The sequence below is a fragment of the Alosa sapidissima genome, chromosome 10 (assembly GCF_018492685.1).
Source record: "Alosa sapidissima isolate fAloSap1 chromosome 10, fAloSap1.pri, whole genome shotgun sequence".
Classification (NCBI taxonomy): domain Eukaryota; kingdom Metazoa; phylum Chordata; class Actinopteri; order Clupeiformes; family Clupeidae; genus Alosa; species Alosa sapidissima.
The window spans coordinates 9020804-9036365 of record NC_055966.1 but is presented as its reverse complement, the minus strand read 5'-3'; the positions used below and the strand labels follow the sequence as shown (position 1 = coordinate 9036365).

The 15562-nt window shown below is 42.8% G+C and overlaps 1 protein-coding gene across 1 annotated transcript in view; it reads left to right on the top strand.

The window, feature by feature from the left end:
• Nucleotides 1-3181: 3181 nt before the first annotated feature.
• smg5 (SMG5 nonsense mediated mRNA decay factor) overlaps nucleotides 3182-15562 on the top strand; it is a 28640-nt gene continuing 16259 nt past the window's right edge. Inside the window, exons 1-12 of the mRNA XM_042106540.1 lie at nucleotides 3182-3702; nucleotides 5404-5502; nucleotides 5767-5890; nucleotides 6320-6476; nucleotides 6710-6799; nucleotides 7285-7374; nucleotides 8173-8251; nucleotides 8981-9106; nucleotides 9338-9406; nucleotides 11367-11578; nucleotides 12298-12435; nucleotides 14475-15449. Of these exons, the coding sequence (XP_041962474.1) occupies nucleotides 3638-3702; nucleotides 5404-5502; nucleotides 5767-5890; nucleotides 6320-6476; nucleotides 6710-6799; nucleotides 7285-7374; nucleotides 8173-8251; nucleotides 8981-9106; nucleotides 9338-9406; nucleotides 11367-11578; nucleotides 12298-12435; nucleotides 14475-15449 (2224 nt within the window). The 5' untranslated portion in view covers nucleotides 3182-3637. The remainder of the gene's footprint in view (nucleotides 3703-5403; nucleotides 5503-5766; nucleotides 5891-6319; nucleotides 6477-6709; nucleotides 6800-7284; nucleotides 7375-8172; nucleotides 8252-8980; nucleotides 9107-9337; nucleotides 9407-11366; nucleotides 11579-12297; nucleotides 12436-14474; nucleotides 15450-15562) is intronic.

Here is a 15562-nt window from a genome sequence, read left to right as displayed (position 1 = left end):
GAGATGATCAAAATTGATACGTTGTGAGTGAATGTATGTGTATATACAGTGTGTGTACAGTCTGTGTGTATATACTGGGTGTATGTGTATATATGGTATGTGTCTGTGTATATACAGTTTGTTTGTATATGCAGTGTACAGGATGATTTTGCTCTCAATATTCTTATCTCTCTCTTTGTTTAATAAGAATATGTGTGATGCAGATGAAGGCCTAGCAAACCAAGAGGCTCACATAGCTACTAAAACAACTGGGAAGCACTTTTTTGCACAGACCAAACAATCTGAGTCTGTCTCTTACATCCTGCATCACCCAAGTCTCCCTTATATTATGCCAGTGTCTGGCTTGCACTCATTTTTCTCATTGATTGAGGCATTTTCAAAGGGCCCTTGGGTGATCAAGCAATGTTTGTATATATCTATAGTATCTACAGTATAGAATATTAAGGAAAATATTTCCACTTGCATACATTCTCATTGCTATTACTCCTTGTAAGTGCTATGAGTATTTTGATGGTTTGAGTTTGTTTTTGTTTTTTGTTTTTGTTCCCAATCTGTTTCTGCGGTACACTGCAATGCAGCTTTGTTACCTAGACTCTGGCTTTGTTGCGCTGGGCTTGGAGTTTGATTTATGTCCACCAGAAGCCCCATGGCCGTATCAAAAATATTTTTGCCACTGACCACCTCCTTTATTGACCCACTCATTTATTTTGAGCAGGGTCAGCTTTCATTGCCAGTGTTACTTGCTGAGCAACTCTGCCACAGCAAAGATTGAGACAAAGTGTTTATTTTTGCCCTTGTGCATGTATAGAGTGAATCATGAAGTGTGCCTCCTTCTATAACGTGCCCTCATATGATCTTTATTGTCCATTCGCCAGCCATATCCATGCTCTTTGACAAGCCATAAGCCCCCACCCCTTATATATCATTTTTTAAATGGACAGACATTTGAGGCTATTTTGTACATATAAATGGAAAGAGTGGTATTTCAGAGTGTATTGCCAATGTACATGGATTTGTTATGAATGTTGATATACTGATTATTGAATTATTGTAATAATATTAATATTACCATTATTACTACTATAATTGCTACTTTCATTTCATTCTTTAATTTATTTGATGCAGTGGATAATAATTCTCTCATTTCATTTTTGAATAAGCTGGAATTTATATTTTTGGGTGGGTGAATCATAGAAATGAAAATAATAAAACAAATAAATAAAGAAATAATTAAATTCTTAACTAATCCTGTCATATGACCAATTCTTATTACACTCGAACAGCCTCTTACCAGACTATGAAGATCTATGAAGGCTCCTTAGGATAGGCAAATCAGTGATGTTATGATAGGCTTTATAATTCTGAGGCAAGCTATGCCTTTGTAGCCCATGGACTTACAGAAATTAAGAGGTGAACTTGTATTATGAAAACATCTAATTGAGTTTTTTTTTATGGCAGATCTTAATATTTTCCTTCTTCAATATGCCCAAGAGAAACATAACATAACATTGACATAAATCAGTGTCAACCCTCGTTTGTCTTTAGAGGTCAGGCTAATACAATGGGATGGTAGCATATGAATTTTGGCCACACCTTCATTGCAGTGTTAGTGTTTGTTAGTATTGCATTGTCAACATATATGTCAACATGATTTTGCTGTGGGAATACCATTATTTATTTATTTTATATTGTGTTGATATATCGAGATTCCAATCCACATTTACAGATGGAAATAGATTACAATGTCACGAAGTTCTGTTGATAAGCAAAGCAAAGCCAGGTGCAGGTCTGAACATAAATGCAAAATGCCTTCGGAAGAATAAATTGAGATGTTATTGAGTTCCGAGTTGATTCAGAAAAAACGTTTATCCTTTAGGTGCTCTGATTTCAGATTTTAGACAAATTAATCATGGTAACAGGGTTGACTCCCATGACCATTGGAATTATTGTATTAGATCTAGAAAATATAATTCAATTAAAGCGATGGTTCGGAGTAATTTCACCCTGACCCTGAGCCAAACACCCTCCCAGAACCTGTTTTCCCTTGATCGAACCCTGGTCGAGTAGCGCTGTCAGAAAACTAAGTTTTCTGGCCTTTATGGGCTTTTCCCAAATCACGGAAGTAACGTCGACGCAGGGGTATAGTAGCAGATAGTAGTATCCATCAGGCAAGTGTTATTTAAATAAAACTGGTGTATTTACAAACTTTTCAATGCCTCATTTTATGAGTAAAGAACATAGTTGTACTACTGTAGAAGTTTCGTACCATTCAGCGCATTATTAGTGGGGTAATTTACGAGATAAATGTTGGTACCATTCATTCGTTTCTGACAGCGCTACTCGATCAGGGTTTGACCAAGGGAAAACAGGTTCTGGGAGGGTGTTTGGCTCGGGGTCATGGTGCAAAGGACCCTAGGGTGAAATTACTCCGAGCCATCCCTTTAAAGGCGCACTAAGTGATGCTGGGTAATGCCACTTTTTCTGTGACGTTCAAACAAAACAATGAGTTAGCTTGCTACTCCCTCCCCCTCCCTCATGTGCAATTGAAACTCTCCTAAACGTGCATCTCATTGGTGATTGGCTACACTGATCTATAAAGAAAGATTCTTTATAGATCAGTGATTGGCTGGAACAGTTTGTTAGGTTTTTATGGTCCAGGTTGGACCAAGTTGTTTTTCTTGCCGTTTTTGGAGCCTTGGCTGTCACAGAGACCACATTTTTTTACAGTGCAGGGCACAGGCAGCTAGCGGATGGTGAGGTGATGTTTGCTATATGTGACAACAAATGTTTTAGTTTAGAAACCGTGTTACATCCCTTAGAGCGCCTTTAATGCAACAATTCTGACCAAAAGTTGAACCACTTCACGTTACATGGGAGGCGAAATGATGTAGCCTACTATGTAGACAAAGGATGTACAATGTATGCAGTAGAAAGTGCCTCCTGTCCTGTCAACCCTGCTGTTTCCCCTGCCCTGTTACTATGGACAAAAAATGTCAAAATCATGCAAATATCCTTTCAATGCTTAGCCTACCTGTTAAAAAAGCACACAAAGAACTTTACCTCTGATGCCTAACTTCATGAGTATGTAGAGTCTAACACCAAATATGTCCCCTTATAAATATGTCAGTAACAGGGTTAACACCAGGTTGACACACACACACCCCCGCTGAACAGGTCGAAGGTGTTGTGTTGTTGTTCTCGCGAGATTGTGGCGGTCGATGTTTTGTGTGGAATAATGGCCGCTCTTGGAGCGATGCCTGGAACGGGGAACAACATAAAAACCACATCAGGGTGTGACAGCTGACCTACAACCAAACTAAACAAGTTGGGCATTTCCTCCCCTACCCTGCCTCCGAACGGATGGGCAGAGGGGGTATATGCCAAAGGATTCAAGGAACGAGACAGACACAGGTTAAGTGGTCAGTGAGAGAGGGAAACTAGCCAGCCTGATAGCTAACTGTCTAGCATTACGAACGACACCTGCTAGCTAGCAAGCTAATCAGGCAAGCCTACTGCACCTAACGTTACCCGGCTAGCTAACTATATTTGCATTGCTTCGGTAGAGGTGAACATTTAGACATTACGACCAACTCAAGCTGGCCAGCAGACGGGTTAAAAGCCTGACATCTCCGCTAGTATGAGTGGACCTGGACAAGACAGCGAGCCAGAGGCTAAAGTCCTTCATATCAAGCGGCTATACAGGTGAGTGAGGCCGACAGCCACAAGTTAGCCTGTCAAAGCTGACAAGTGAGTAATAGCTAACCAGCTACCACAAGCTACATCTGGACAAAGGAACTAACAGTTTTATCCCGACATAATGGGGTGAAACTTCTTCATTCACTTATCATACGATGACCATCGGAAAGACATGGCAGTAAATCAACAAGCATGTTCAGTAGCTAGCTACTAAGTATGGTTAGCGAGCTAGGCAGCTGGACGAGCTAGCTAGCTAAAGTTACCTAGCATTTACAGAACAATACTCGACATGTTAATGTGATAAAAACCGGTGCACGGAGCTATCAATCACAGATATGGACACCATTAGCAATAAGATATCCTGATGGTACAACTAGAAATGTATCCTCTGTCTTGAAGATAAGTTAACTACTAGGTGATGCATAGTGACTAGTTGGATACATGTTAAGTGGCTGACTAGAACTACATAAACGAAACCATTTCCTTTTACAATATTTATTAAATAGTACAAGTGTCACATCAATGTGGTAAACGGACACTCAGCATGCACATACAGTCATGACTAATGTAGCGTGTGTGTTTTAAACATTCGAATTGGGATTTTGATCTCCAATTAACTGTCATTCTCCTTGAGTAATTTGGAGACAATCGTAAGGCTACATAGTGTTAACTGTTAGCGCGTTAACCTAAACTAGGGAACACAGTGCAATGGAGATATTTCCTATGTTCACTAGCAATCCCAGACCTTTCACAAGACACAAAATGAAGTGTCAGGGATTTGTGTATCAAGGATGTCAGGCAGGGAGTGAGATGGGAGGCCGGGAGGACTCCAGGAATTCATTTCCAAATGCCTGTGTTGCGCCAACCTAGTATGAGGGGTTTGCACGTTGTAGTTTTCGAGCATGTACCCTAGTGCAGCTACAGAAAGTCATTACTGGGCATTTGAACAGTTCATGGACATGACCATGCTGATTCTGCTAATTCCAATCCAGGCTAAATTAATGCTTGTAGTTGATTTGTTTTCGTCAATGCAAGAATCATTACAATGTGCAAAATTAACCATTCTAATATGTGATTTAAGTCCCAATGGAAATGATATAGGAGACACGGTAAAAAAAAGTGTTTGCAAATCAGATGGGATGTTTTGCTGACAAAAATGAAAGGCACTTGTGTGACTGGCTTAGGTCACAAATCACATTGGCAGACTGGAATCAGTTGTCTTTGATTAATAGGCCTACACCATGAAGTAGAATTCATGAAGTAGAGTTGTGCTACACCATGAAGTAGAGTTGTGGCGAGACTGGCAAAATTGACAGACTGTGTTGTGATATAAGAAATAATTTACACTTTAGATGCCTGTGTATGCACCCAACTGAATTATCTGTGCAACATTGTAATTTGTGCAGTCCAACTTTGTCTCAGTGCAGATTTCACTTAAATGTCTGTAGGCATTTTGTCAGTGGCCAGTCAGGGTGTGTGGAAGTAGTTTTGGTTTTATGGTGAAAGAAAATGTAATCTATGTGATCAGGCCTGAAATATAGTAGAAAGGTTTTCCTACTTTTGGCAGTTCAATCTTGACCATAGGATGCTCAGTAAGATTCCAGAACCTCCCTTTCTTACTTATCAGTCAACACCTCTATTTTGAATCTTTCTTTGAATGTCATTATGCTGCTAACTTAATTAAAACTTACTTCCCTGCCTGATCAGAGCGGTGGTGGAGTCTGTGCACAAGTTAGATGTCATCATCAGCAGTAAATCATCCTACAGAGAGGTCTTCAAGCCAGAGAACATCAGCCTTCGCAACAAGTAAGCCACACTCATTTAGCGTCTTTCATGTGTGAATTAGATCCTGACATACTGAAATTGGCGAAGAAAGAACTTTACCTGGGTTGTCTTGTTTTGACTTGTGTGCTATGACTCCCCCTTCAGATCAAGATGCAATATATCTTATATATCTCATGTCACCTGCTTGTAGATAGTATGTGGATTTCATGACGTAAGGCATAGGGTGAGCGGGCCTGAGGTTCCTTGTAATGTTTCTGAATGTCCTCTGTGAATGTGTTTGAACAGGTTAAGAGAATTGTGTGTGAAGCTCATGTTCCTTCACCCTGTTGACTATGGACGCAAAGCTGAGGAGCTTCTTTGGAGGAAGGTTTATTATGAGGTCATTCAGGTCATCAAGACCAACAAGAAGGTATGCCGTATACTGTCTGTCTTTCTGCAGTTTTAAAGACATTTAGGAGGAATTGAGTTTTTGGCGACTGTTGCCTCTGAGAATTTGGGCAGCCTTTTTTTGGAGTTCAGTTCTACAGTGATAACACCAGCTGTTTTATGCCAATTAACACCGTTTTGACAGTTCATGGATCGTCTCAATGAGATAATGTGTTGTGACTCTTACTGAGACTGAAACACTGTTTATCTCTGGTGCCCTGTTTATCATTTTTAATTACTCTCTCCCAAGTATGTCCACATTTTAGTAATTATGTTCTTTACCACCCATGAACTATCTACTCAAGACGATTGATTTTGCTTTGACTTTAAACAAGCATTACAAAGAAGTATTAATGATGCAGGAAGTGCGTGTTGTTTTCCTCATCCTCTCTGTGGTTGGGTTGCGTTGCAGCACATTCACAGTCACAGTGCACTGGAGTGTGCGTACAGGACTCACCTGATTGCCGGGGTGGGCTTCTACCAGCACCTCCTGCTCTACGTCCAGTCCCACTACCAGCTGGAGCTGCAGGACTGCATAGACTGGACCCACGTCACCGACCCGCTCATCGGTAAGAGTGTGTGTGGTTGAAGTTTGTACTTTTGTTCTTGAGCCAAGACTGGTTGTGACGTTCATCCTAGTTAATCCGGGAGGCCAATTAAAGTCCATTAAAACTGTTGCAGATGATTTTATTACAGGTTTGTCATTTCTTTTCAGTGCTAGTGGAATGTTCTGCCATATGGATTTGGTAAGGACTTTTTACTAGATCTTTAATCTTTGGTACCTCTGTGCACTGCACCACAGGTCGAAAGAAGCCAGTGTCCGCCTCCCCAAAAGAGATGGAATGGGCTCAGATGGCCTGCCACAGGTGTCTGGTTTACCTGGGAGACCTGGGTAAGTGCCAAAGAGTGCGAATATGCATTTTCAAACCACACTACTAATGACATACCATACTGGTGACCGTACAAGTGGTAATGCATTTCAATAGTTGTTCAGCTGGTAGACCAAGCCATTGGCAAACCAGAGGACGTGGATTCAGTTGCAAGTTAAGAAACAGTGATTAAATTGACCTGAATGCTGTACATTTCCTTGTGTACAGTCATTTGACAATATATTGATGCATGTTTAATAAAATGAAGCTTGCAGATAGTGTAATGTGGCCTGCACTAAGTGCTTACCTTATACAGCACACACTGCGATCAGCATGAAGAATATCATTTTAAAGAATATCAAAGGAGAGCACCTTACAGCTTGTTGGCTTCAGTAGTGATCGAGCTCAGGTGGAGTTCTGTGTTCTTTGCCTAGTTGTGCCCTGTATTGAAGGTCAATAAAGTTGCTCTTTTCTGAATGCTGATGGTTGCTTGTGTTGAATTTTGCAGCGCGCTACCAGAATGAACTGGCCGGGGTCGAAGCAGAACAGCTGGCCGAACGTTTTTACCACCAGGCTCTGTCAGTCTCGCCACATGTCGGTGAGTGGGCCTTTAAGATGACCCCATGGGTGATCTGATGATGGACAAGGAAGGCCAGGTCAATGCTTATGGATTGTCCTTGATGACCTTCAGTAGATAAATCATTGTATTGAATTAAACTTTGTGAAATTTACCAGCATGTAGTGTAGAACCATGAAAGTAAACATTAAAGTGAAAATTAATATTGTTTTAAAGACAAGCAAAGTTGTCATGCATGAACTATAGCTATCGTATGGCGTGGGGGAGCATTGAGCTGACTCATCAGTGTTTGTGCTTAAGGTCTGGCCCATGGTGTTAAATTAGCAAATAGATTTTCTTATAATTAGCTTTAGTTAGACTTTGCCCATCGTTCAAATTGGTGCCCACAGTATGTTCCAACTTCATATACAGCTCTGGAAAAAATTAAGAGACCATTGCACATTTTTCTGATATCATCCTACGGTTGCTGAGTGACATTCAAATGAGTTGTCGGTCATATTTAAAATTTAGAGACCACTGCAAATTTGAATATAAGTCAAGTCATTCGAATGTCTCTCAGCAAGCGTAGGATGACGTCAGAAAAATGTGCAGTGGTCTCTTCATTTTTTCCAGAGCTGTATTACAAAGGTGGTTGGTTGTTGTTATAAATATGTGCTTTGGGTTTGAGAGGCCTTGGACCGGTATAGTATATGTACAAGTATATGCACTGATGCGTATTATTTTTAGGTTTCCATTTAATCAGTGGAGATATTTTAAAGGTTTTTCTGTATGAACAAACCTTTTGTCATCATGGTCACTTAGTTTTATTCTGTGTTTCAGGAATGCCTTTTAATCAGCTGGGCACGTTAGCGGGTAGTAAATTCTACAATGTCGAAGCTACATACTACTACCTACGCTGGTGAGTGGACACCTGTACCAAAACTACAAAATCCAAATGTGTTAGTGCCTGGAAAGAACAATTTCTACACTAACCTCATGGTGTCAGTATAAGCTTGCCACACAGAGAAAGCCTGGTGAAAGCATCATGCGTAGTACATGTGCAGTTATTTTCTAGATTCATCACAGATTGGTTGGTAGAAGTTGGTAGAAATGGTAGTAGGTTGCAGTCATTTATATAGTAAATGGTGTGTGTTGTTGATTTGCTGTAACAGTCTGAAGTTTTATTCAAGGTGCTGTTTCATGGAGTTGGTCACAAGCTTTCTATGTGACATAAAGCTTTACTAAACTGCCGTTTTGAAATGGATGTTTTCCTATGAGTAACTTAAATGGGAAACATAAATGAAGCCACATTGGGTAGAATTGAATATAATATCAGGGGTGCGTTCAAATTCAGCAAACATTGGCGAACGCTTGTGGTGAACATGTTTTCTCTGAACAGTTAAATTTGAACGATTTGGTGTTAACATTCCATTGTAACGGTAATTGCATTGTTGCCTTCATCAAACTCATGTCTAGTTCCACTGTATGTTCGCAGAGAACTACCTCCTCAGACTGTTTGCGATTTCTCGCAAACGTCCGCCAAAACACAAGGCTAACGAAAACTGTTTGCAAACATTCACAAATGTTCGCCTATGTTTGTGAATTTGAACGCACCTCTGATCTATGGGCCATGGTCCCTGTTTTGTAGCATTCAGTCAGAGACGCAGTTCGAGGGAGCGTATGGCAACCTAAAGCGTCTCTTCATCAAGGCAGCTAAGATGTACCACCAGGTGAAGAAGCAGGAGATGAAGAAGCTGTCGCCTTCAAGGCAGAGGTGAGAACCTTCACCAGCACCTGCAGAAGTGTGTGTGTGTGTGTCCGTGTCCCTAATGGTGCCAGAAAATTATGCCCACATACATTCAGAGTTGTACATTTTTAGAAAAGTCTACCTTTACTCCTTCCTAGGCCTGTACACTTAAGCTACCAATCCCATGTTTGTACCATCTGGTGTAAAGATATGAATGAACATTGTGGTGTCTCTCTGCTGTCTGCTCTGCCATTACAGGTCCAAAGACATCAAGAGACTTCTGGTGGGCTTCATGTATCTGCAGAGTTTACTACAACCGAAGAATAGGTAGACTACCCGTTCTCACCGTCAGCCTTTCTTATTATGCATGAATACACAGTATATGTATTCATTAGGGGTGTAAAGATTAACCGATACGTATTGGTATCAGTTTTTAACGTGTAAGATACAGCTACATCGATATGTGAAGCCCCGTATCGGAATAAAACTGAAATGAACCGGTCGTTATATCGATTTACTTATTACGAATCGGTTCACAATCTTTTCTGCAGCACATAGCAGCGCGCGTTCATCCCACTTCCTGTTTTGAAACTACATGTGGCACGGATTTGTGGGTAATGCAGTTCGTTTTGGGCTACATTCATTGCCCAAAGTTGTCAAAGGACTTCATTACCCATACATCTACTGCAACTTAAGCACGTGACAACTCGCACTCGGTCGTTTGTTTGACAGTTTTTATTACTCTTTTGTTTTTCAAAATCCAGCGCAAATTAAACACTTACTATAGCATTTTCTAAACGGCAACGATAGCCTGTAGAGTAGCCTTACGTTTGATGAAGGGATTTCCTTAATGTAAAAGAATAATTTGGCCCTTGCTGCTAAAACGATGCACAAATTATTATTATTATTATTATTATTATTATTATTATTATTTTGTTCATATTCACTCAGACTTGGAACAAAATAGGCCCAGTTCATAGGCCTATTTTATTCTTGTAGGCTAGGCTATATGAGAAGATTGTCTTAAGCACAGTTTTATTTTATTTCGGTATTGTCTTACCTCAACAATAGGCTACAGCTCCATGAAAACAATCAGATATAACTCTATAAAATCTATAAAGTCTATAAAAATGTATTTTATGTTGTATTTGGCTGCTGTGTTTGACTGAAATGTAGACTATTCTTTTTTTCATTTCAATACATATGATACAAACCTCAGTTTAGATAATCATATTCACACATTTGTTTTTGCCTAATTGACATGACCATGATAATTGATAATATAAAATGAATGTGCACCTTAAGCAAATGATAAAAAAATCTTTCAGAATGCTTTCCATTCTTCAACTGCATCGAACTGCATCGAATCGCATCGAATTGTACTGAATCGTTTTTTATGAACATGTATTGAATCGTGCCCATGTATCTAGATGTTAATCGTATCGTCTTTAACATGAGCTTCACACCCCTAGTATAAGAATAGGTACATCACCCATCCTCAAACACAGTCAACCTTTCTTATTGTGCACGAATACACAGTATACATGTATTTGTATAAGAACAGATAGACCACACTTTTCTCAAACACTGACAGACGGGAATCACATTGACCAGCGGCAAGCAGCAGATTTCCTACTGTTCGCTATGGTTTGGCAGCAGAACAGCTGAAGCTGCAGTGTTGGAGCGTTGAACTTGGCTCAACTTTCAAAGCGTTACGCAAGGCTCATCAATTGTCATTTTAAGAATGTCAACAGAATGTAGACCGTTTGTATAACTTTGGAACGAGAGAACTTCTTTTGAATTACGCTTTACCGCTGCCAGTGTGATCCCTGTTTTTGGGGGATTGTAAAGAGTTGTTGTGAGGATGACTGAGGAGCAGAGTTGGGAGATGGCAGATCTGTAAGATGGAGCGTATCTCTTAAGGGCTTAATAAACAAAAAGTAACATTTTAAAATCAATTCTGTGTATTACTGATGGGCAACACACAACTGAGGCATGGTGATCTAATGATGTTGTTAGAAAATATTGGTGGACAATTTGCATTAATCAGCTCAATGAACTGAAGCACAATCCCAAATCGACACTTCAGTGGCTACAGCAGAAATTAGTGAATGGTTTAGAGTGGCCATGGTAATACATGAACTGAATTCCATTAAAATAAAACGAGTTGTGTGTTTTGCCTGATCTCTCATTATTTTCTTAAAAGAATGGTGCATATTCTACAGATTCTGCACAACACTGTAAATAGTATACTGCTGACTATCCTGAGCTGTGCTGTTGTGTCTAGCATCATTGAGACGGAGCTGACTGCCCTGTGCCAGTCGGTGCTGGAGGACTTCAACCTGGTGCTGTTCTACCTGCCCGCGCCCCTGCACTCCTCACTGTCGGCCGGCGAGGAGGAGGAGGAACACGACAGCGGCTGCTCCGTGCTGCCCGACACACTGGTCTTCAAGATGGTGGTCACCTGCTTGATGGTGGTGCACAGCCTTAAGAGGGGAGGTGAGGGAGCGTTGTGCAGCAGGGAGGAGGGAAAATGGTGTCCTCCTGTCTCTCTTCCTTGGTTTCTGTCTGGATTCTCTTTCTCTACGTGTCCCATTTCCTGCACCTCGCACCTCCCCTCTCTGTGTTCATTTGCATTTTTGCACTCCGGTCACTTTCTCTCTCCGCTCACATCTCAAGCCGCCAAACTGTCTTCTTTTTTTATTCCGTCTTCACAGTCTTTCTTGCTACCTTTTCTCTTGCTATCTCTCTCTGTGTTTGTCCTCACCTCCATTAGTCCATGTTTTCTTCTCCTTGAGCTCTGAAGAATCAGCAGCACTCCTCTCTGTCTCAGGAATTACGCCAACTTTTTGAGAAATTAGCTTATTTCCCGTTCACCCCAGAGCTAGCAATAACCTATAACTAGCCTATAGTTAAAAGGGAGCTATAGACTAACTGGTGCAACCCACAGTGAATTATGCTAAGCTGTGCTAACAGTGTTAGCTGTGCTAACAGACTGGGTTATTGCACACACAAAGAAGAGAAGGGCATGTATAATTTGATCTAACTCTGGGGTAGATGGCAAATAAGCTAATTTCTCAAAAAGGTTTGATGTGTTCCTTTAAGGATCAGCACTTACAGTGTGTCTCTGTGTCTCAGGGTCCAAGCAGTACAGAGTGTCTCTATGTGTCTCAGGGTCCAAGCAGTACAGAGTGTCTCTGTGTCTCTCTGTGTCTCAGGGTCCAAGCAGTACAGTGCCTCGATAGCTTTCACGCTGGCGTTGTTCTCCCACCTGGTCAACCATGTCAACATCCGCCTGCAGGCAGAGCTGGAGGAGGGCGAGGTGCCGGTACCCGCGCTGCGCTTGGATAACGCCGGTAAGAGCCACCAGCTGGCCCCGTCTTTACCTCTGCCAAGGAGGTTATGTTTTCAGCCTGGTTGTTGGTTGTTGAATTAAGCAAAAACTACTGGCCATATTTTAATGGTGTAGCATGGGCCAAGAATCAATAAATTTAGTTACAGCATTAGTTTCACTTTTTACTTAAGTTGGGATACACACCAGTGTTGCGCCGGTTTGGTCACAAGCGTCCTATACTCGCGCAATATTTGAATCAACCCGACCGCAACTCGGACCGCAAATATTAATTAAGACAAAATTATACCCGCCCCGCAAGCCGACCCGCTTACTGTAAATCCTCAAATTGTGACTGGGGTCTTTTATTTACTTAGCCTGCGCAAAGTACAGGTCTTTATTTGGAGGCTTATATTTGAGGCAGGCCTTTATTTCTTATTAGGCGATCTGTTGTAGAATTTTTCTTAGAAATAAAGTAAAAGGTTACTTATAAAATAACTTGCCAGACACGCCTTCATGAACAATAACAAATTAGCGTAGGCTAGATAACAGCAAGTTAAGGCGTTTTAATGGGAGATATATGTTTTTTTTGGAGCGGCTAGGTATCAAAAGCAGAAGATTTTCGGTTTGGTTTGGGATTTAATTTACTTTTGGACTGTTTGAATATATTGCTAAATGTTGGGACTGATGACACTGAAATCGGGGGGGTATTTGATGGTTCACTATTAAGTTTCATGTAGTTCAAGGAGTGTTGGGATTTCCACCCGCTTATTGCGCTGTGAACTTGCGCTGTTTAATGGAAATCGTATTGTGTAGCCAAGTAGCCTAAATTGAGTTATTTTTTAATGATGTATGATTTACTTTTTATTAAATTTGTAGGCTGGAATGCCTCACGGCAACAATTGTGTTTAAATGTAGTAAGCCTAGTAACTGCTTCAGCCTCTGGCAAGCTCAGAAGGAGGCAGCAAGCAACTGGTAGCCTATCTTGAGAGCAACGTGTTGGAGACCCATGGTGTACAACGACTTTTCATTGACAACAGTAGCCTATTAAACCAACCAACAATATAAAATATTTAAGAAGTGCTCTTTTAGTTCATTGAGTTAAATCGAAACAATGTCTTCTAGTGCTCATGGACTGATAGCCCTACTGATTATTACCCCGGCTTGTATTTTGGGGCTGGCCTTTATTTGTCCGAATCGACCACGACCCCGGCCATTATCCAAGGCCCGGCTATAAATAGAATCCCGGCCATAATTTAAGGATTTACGGTATTTACAAAATGTGTGCTTTTGGTTATAACTGTGTAGTGTTGCTCTGGTTGGTTTTAGATAAGGTGCAGCTGATTGGACCTGAATGCTAAAACAGCTTTAGAAATGTTCAGTCTGCTTTTATGCATACAGCTCAGGCAAAAGGCCCTTTGTGACGTGCTTGTACTGCAGCTGCCATTACTGTTTGGAAATGTAGGTGTAAAGGCATTCAACATGGGCGGCCGTGGCCTACTGGTTAGCGCTTCGGACTTGTAACGGGAGGGTTGCCGGTTCGAACCCCGACCAGTAGGCCACGGCTGAAGTGCCCTTGAGCAAGGCACCTAACCCCTCACTGCTCCCCAAGCGCCGCTGTTGGTGCAGGCAGCTCACTGTGCCGGGATTAGTGTGTGCTTCACCTCACTGTGTGTTCACTGTGTGCAGTGTTTCACTAATTCACGGACGGGATCAAAAGAGCGTATATATACTATATGTAACCTGCGTTGTGTTGAACCTGCGCGATTCAGCCCTGCACACGCCCGGACTCGAACACGCGAAACAGCAGCACCTCGGATCGGGAGGCGAGCACGCTAACAATTGAGCCAATAGCCCAGGCTACTGGCTCGCATGCCAGCAGCACTCTTGAGGTGTCGGGGAGTGAGGTTTACCAATGTTCCACAAGCACAGCTAAGCTAGCTAGCATCCGTTACATATACTCATACAGTTATACTGCAAATATGGGGTTTTTGAAAGTAAAATGAAAGTAAAACTTGACCACCAGTTCTCCTAATTTATCTGAGCTATCATCCCTATCTCCAGATGACCCTGAGCTGAGAGAGGCGTCCACCACCACTGGTACTGAGGACAGAGCCCTGCGGAATGGCTCGCTGGAGGAAGATGATGATGAGGAAGATGAGAGCAAAGGCAGCAGGGAGGATGGCCAGAAGGCGCCCGGCGCCCAGCGCGATGGACCCCACAGGAACGCGGCCTCCCAGAAGCCAGGGTCCGGCGGCGACAGCAACAGCAAGCTGAAGCAGAAGCGCAAGTTCCCGCGGCTGTCCATGCTGAGGCGCCGCCGCTGCGCCAGCAAGCAGGACGAGAGCGACCTGAGCGAAGGCTTCCAGAGCGACGAGGAGGAGGACGACGAAGAGGATGGCGGGCGCAGCGCCGACAGACCCCTGGGGGTGTCGCTGGGCCCGCCGGTGGACCCTCCCGTCCTCCGGAAAGAGGGACGGAGGAGGAGGAGGCCTCCCCTCACAGGGGCGCCCAGCTGGGAGAGCGGCACAGACGAGGAGGAGGACGAGGAAGAGGAGGAGGAGGAGGAGGAAGGCGGCACGGCCTTCGACGTCGAGACGGACTCGGACATGAACAGCCAGGAGTCGCGCTCCGACCTGGAGGACATAGATGAAGGCAACGGCGTGCATGAGGAGGGCGAAAACGAGGACGAGGACGGAGACGAGGAAGACCTGCAGCAGCAGCAACAACAACAACAACAACAACAACAACAACAACCGCCGCCACGGGAGGAAGGCTCCGTAAGCCCCGTGGTCACTAACGGGCCGCTGCTCTCCACCGACCCCAGCATCAGCAGCAACCTCCAGGCCATGTCCTCCCAGCTCTTTCAGGCCAAGCGGCACTTCCGCCTTGCGCCCACCTTCAGCAACGTGATGCTGCGGCCGCAGAACACGCCCAGCCCCACGCCGGACTCAGCCCCCTCGCCTCAACCTCCTGTCCTGTCCGAAGAGACGCCCGACAGCGTTGGTCCTGGCACAGCTAATGGCACTAATGATAATGGTACACCTCATTTACTTTTCCTTTTGTAGGACTCCTCACGAGCATACGCAGCAAAAGTTCTGTGTGCATGGTCAAGTCTCTTTACTCTCTAGACATCTGTTTTAAAGTCTAAA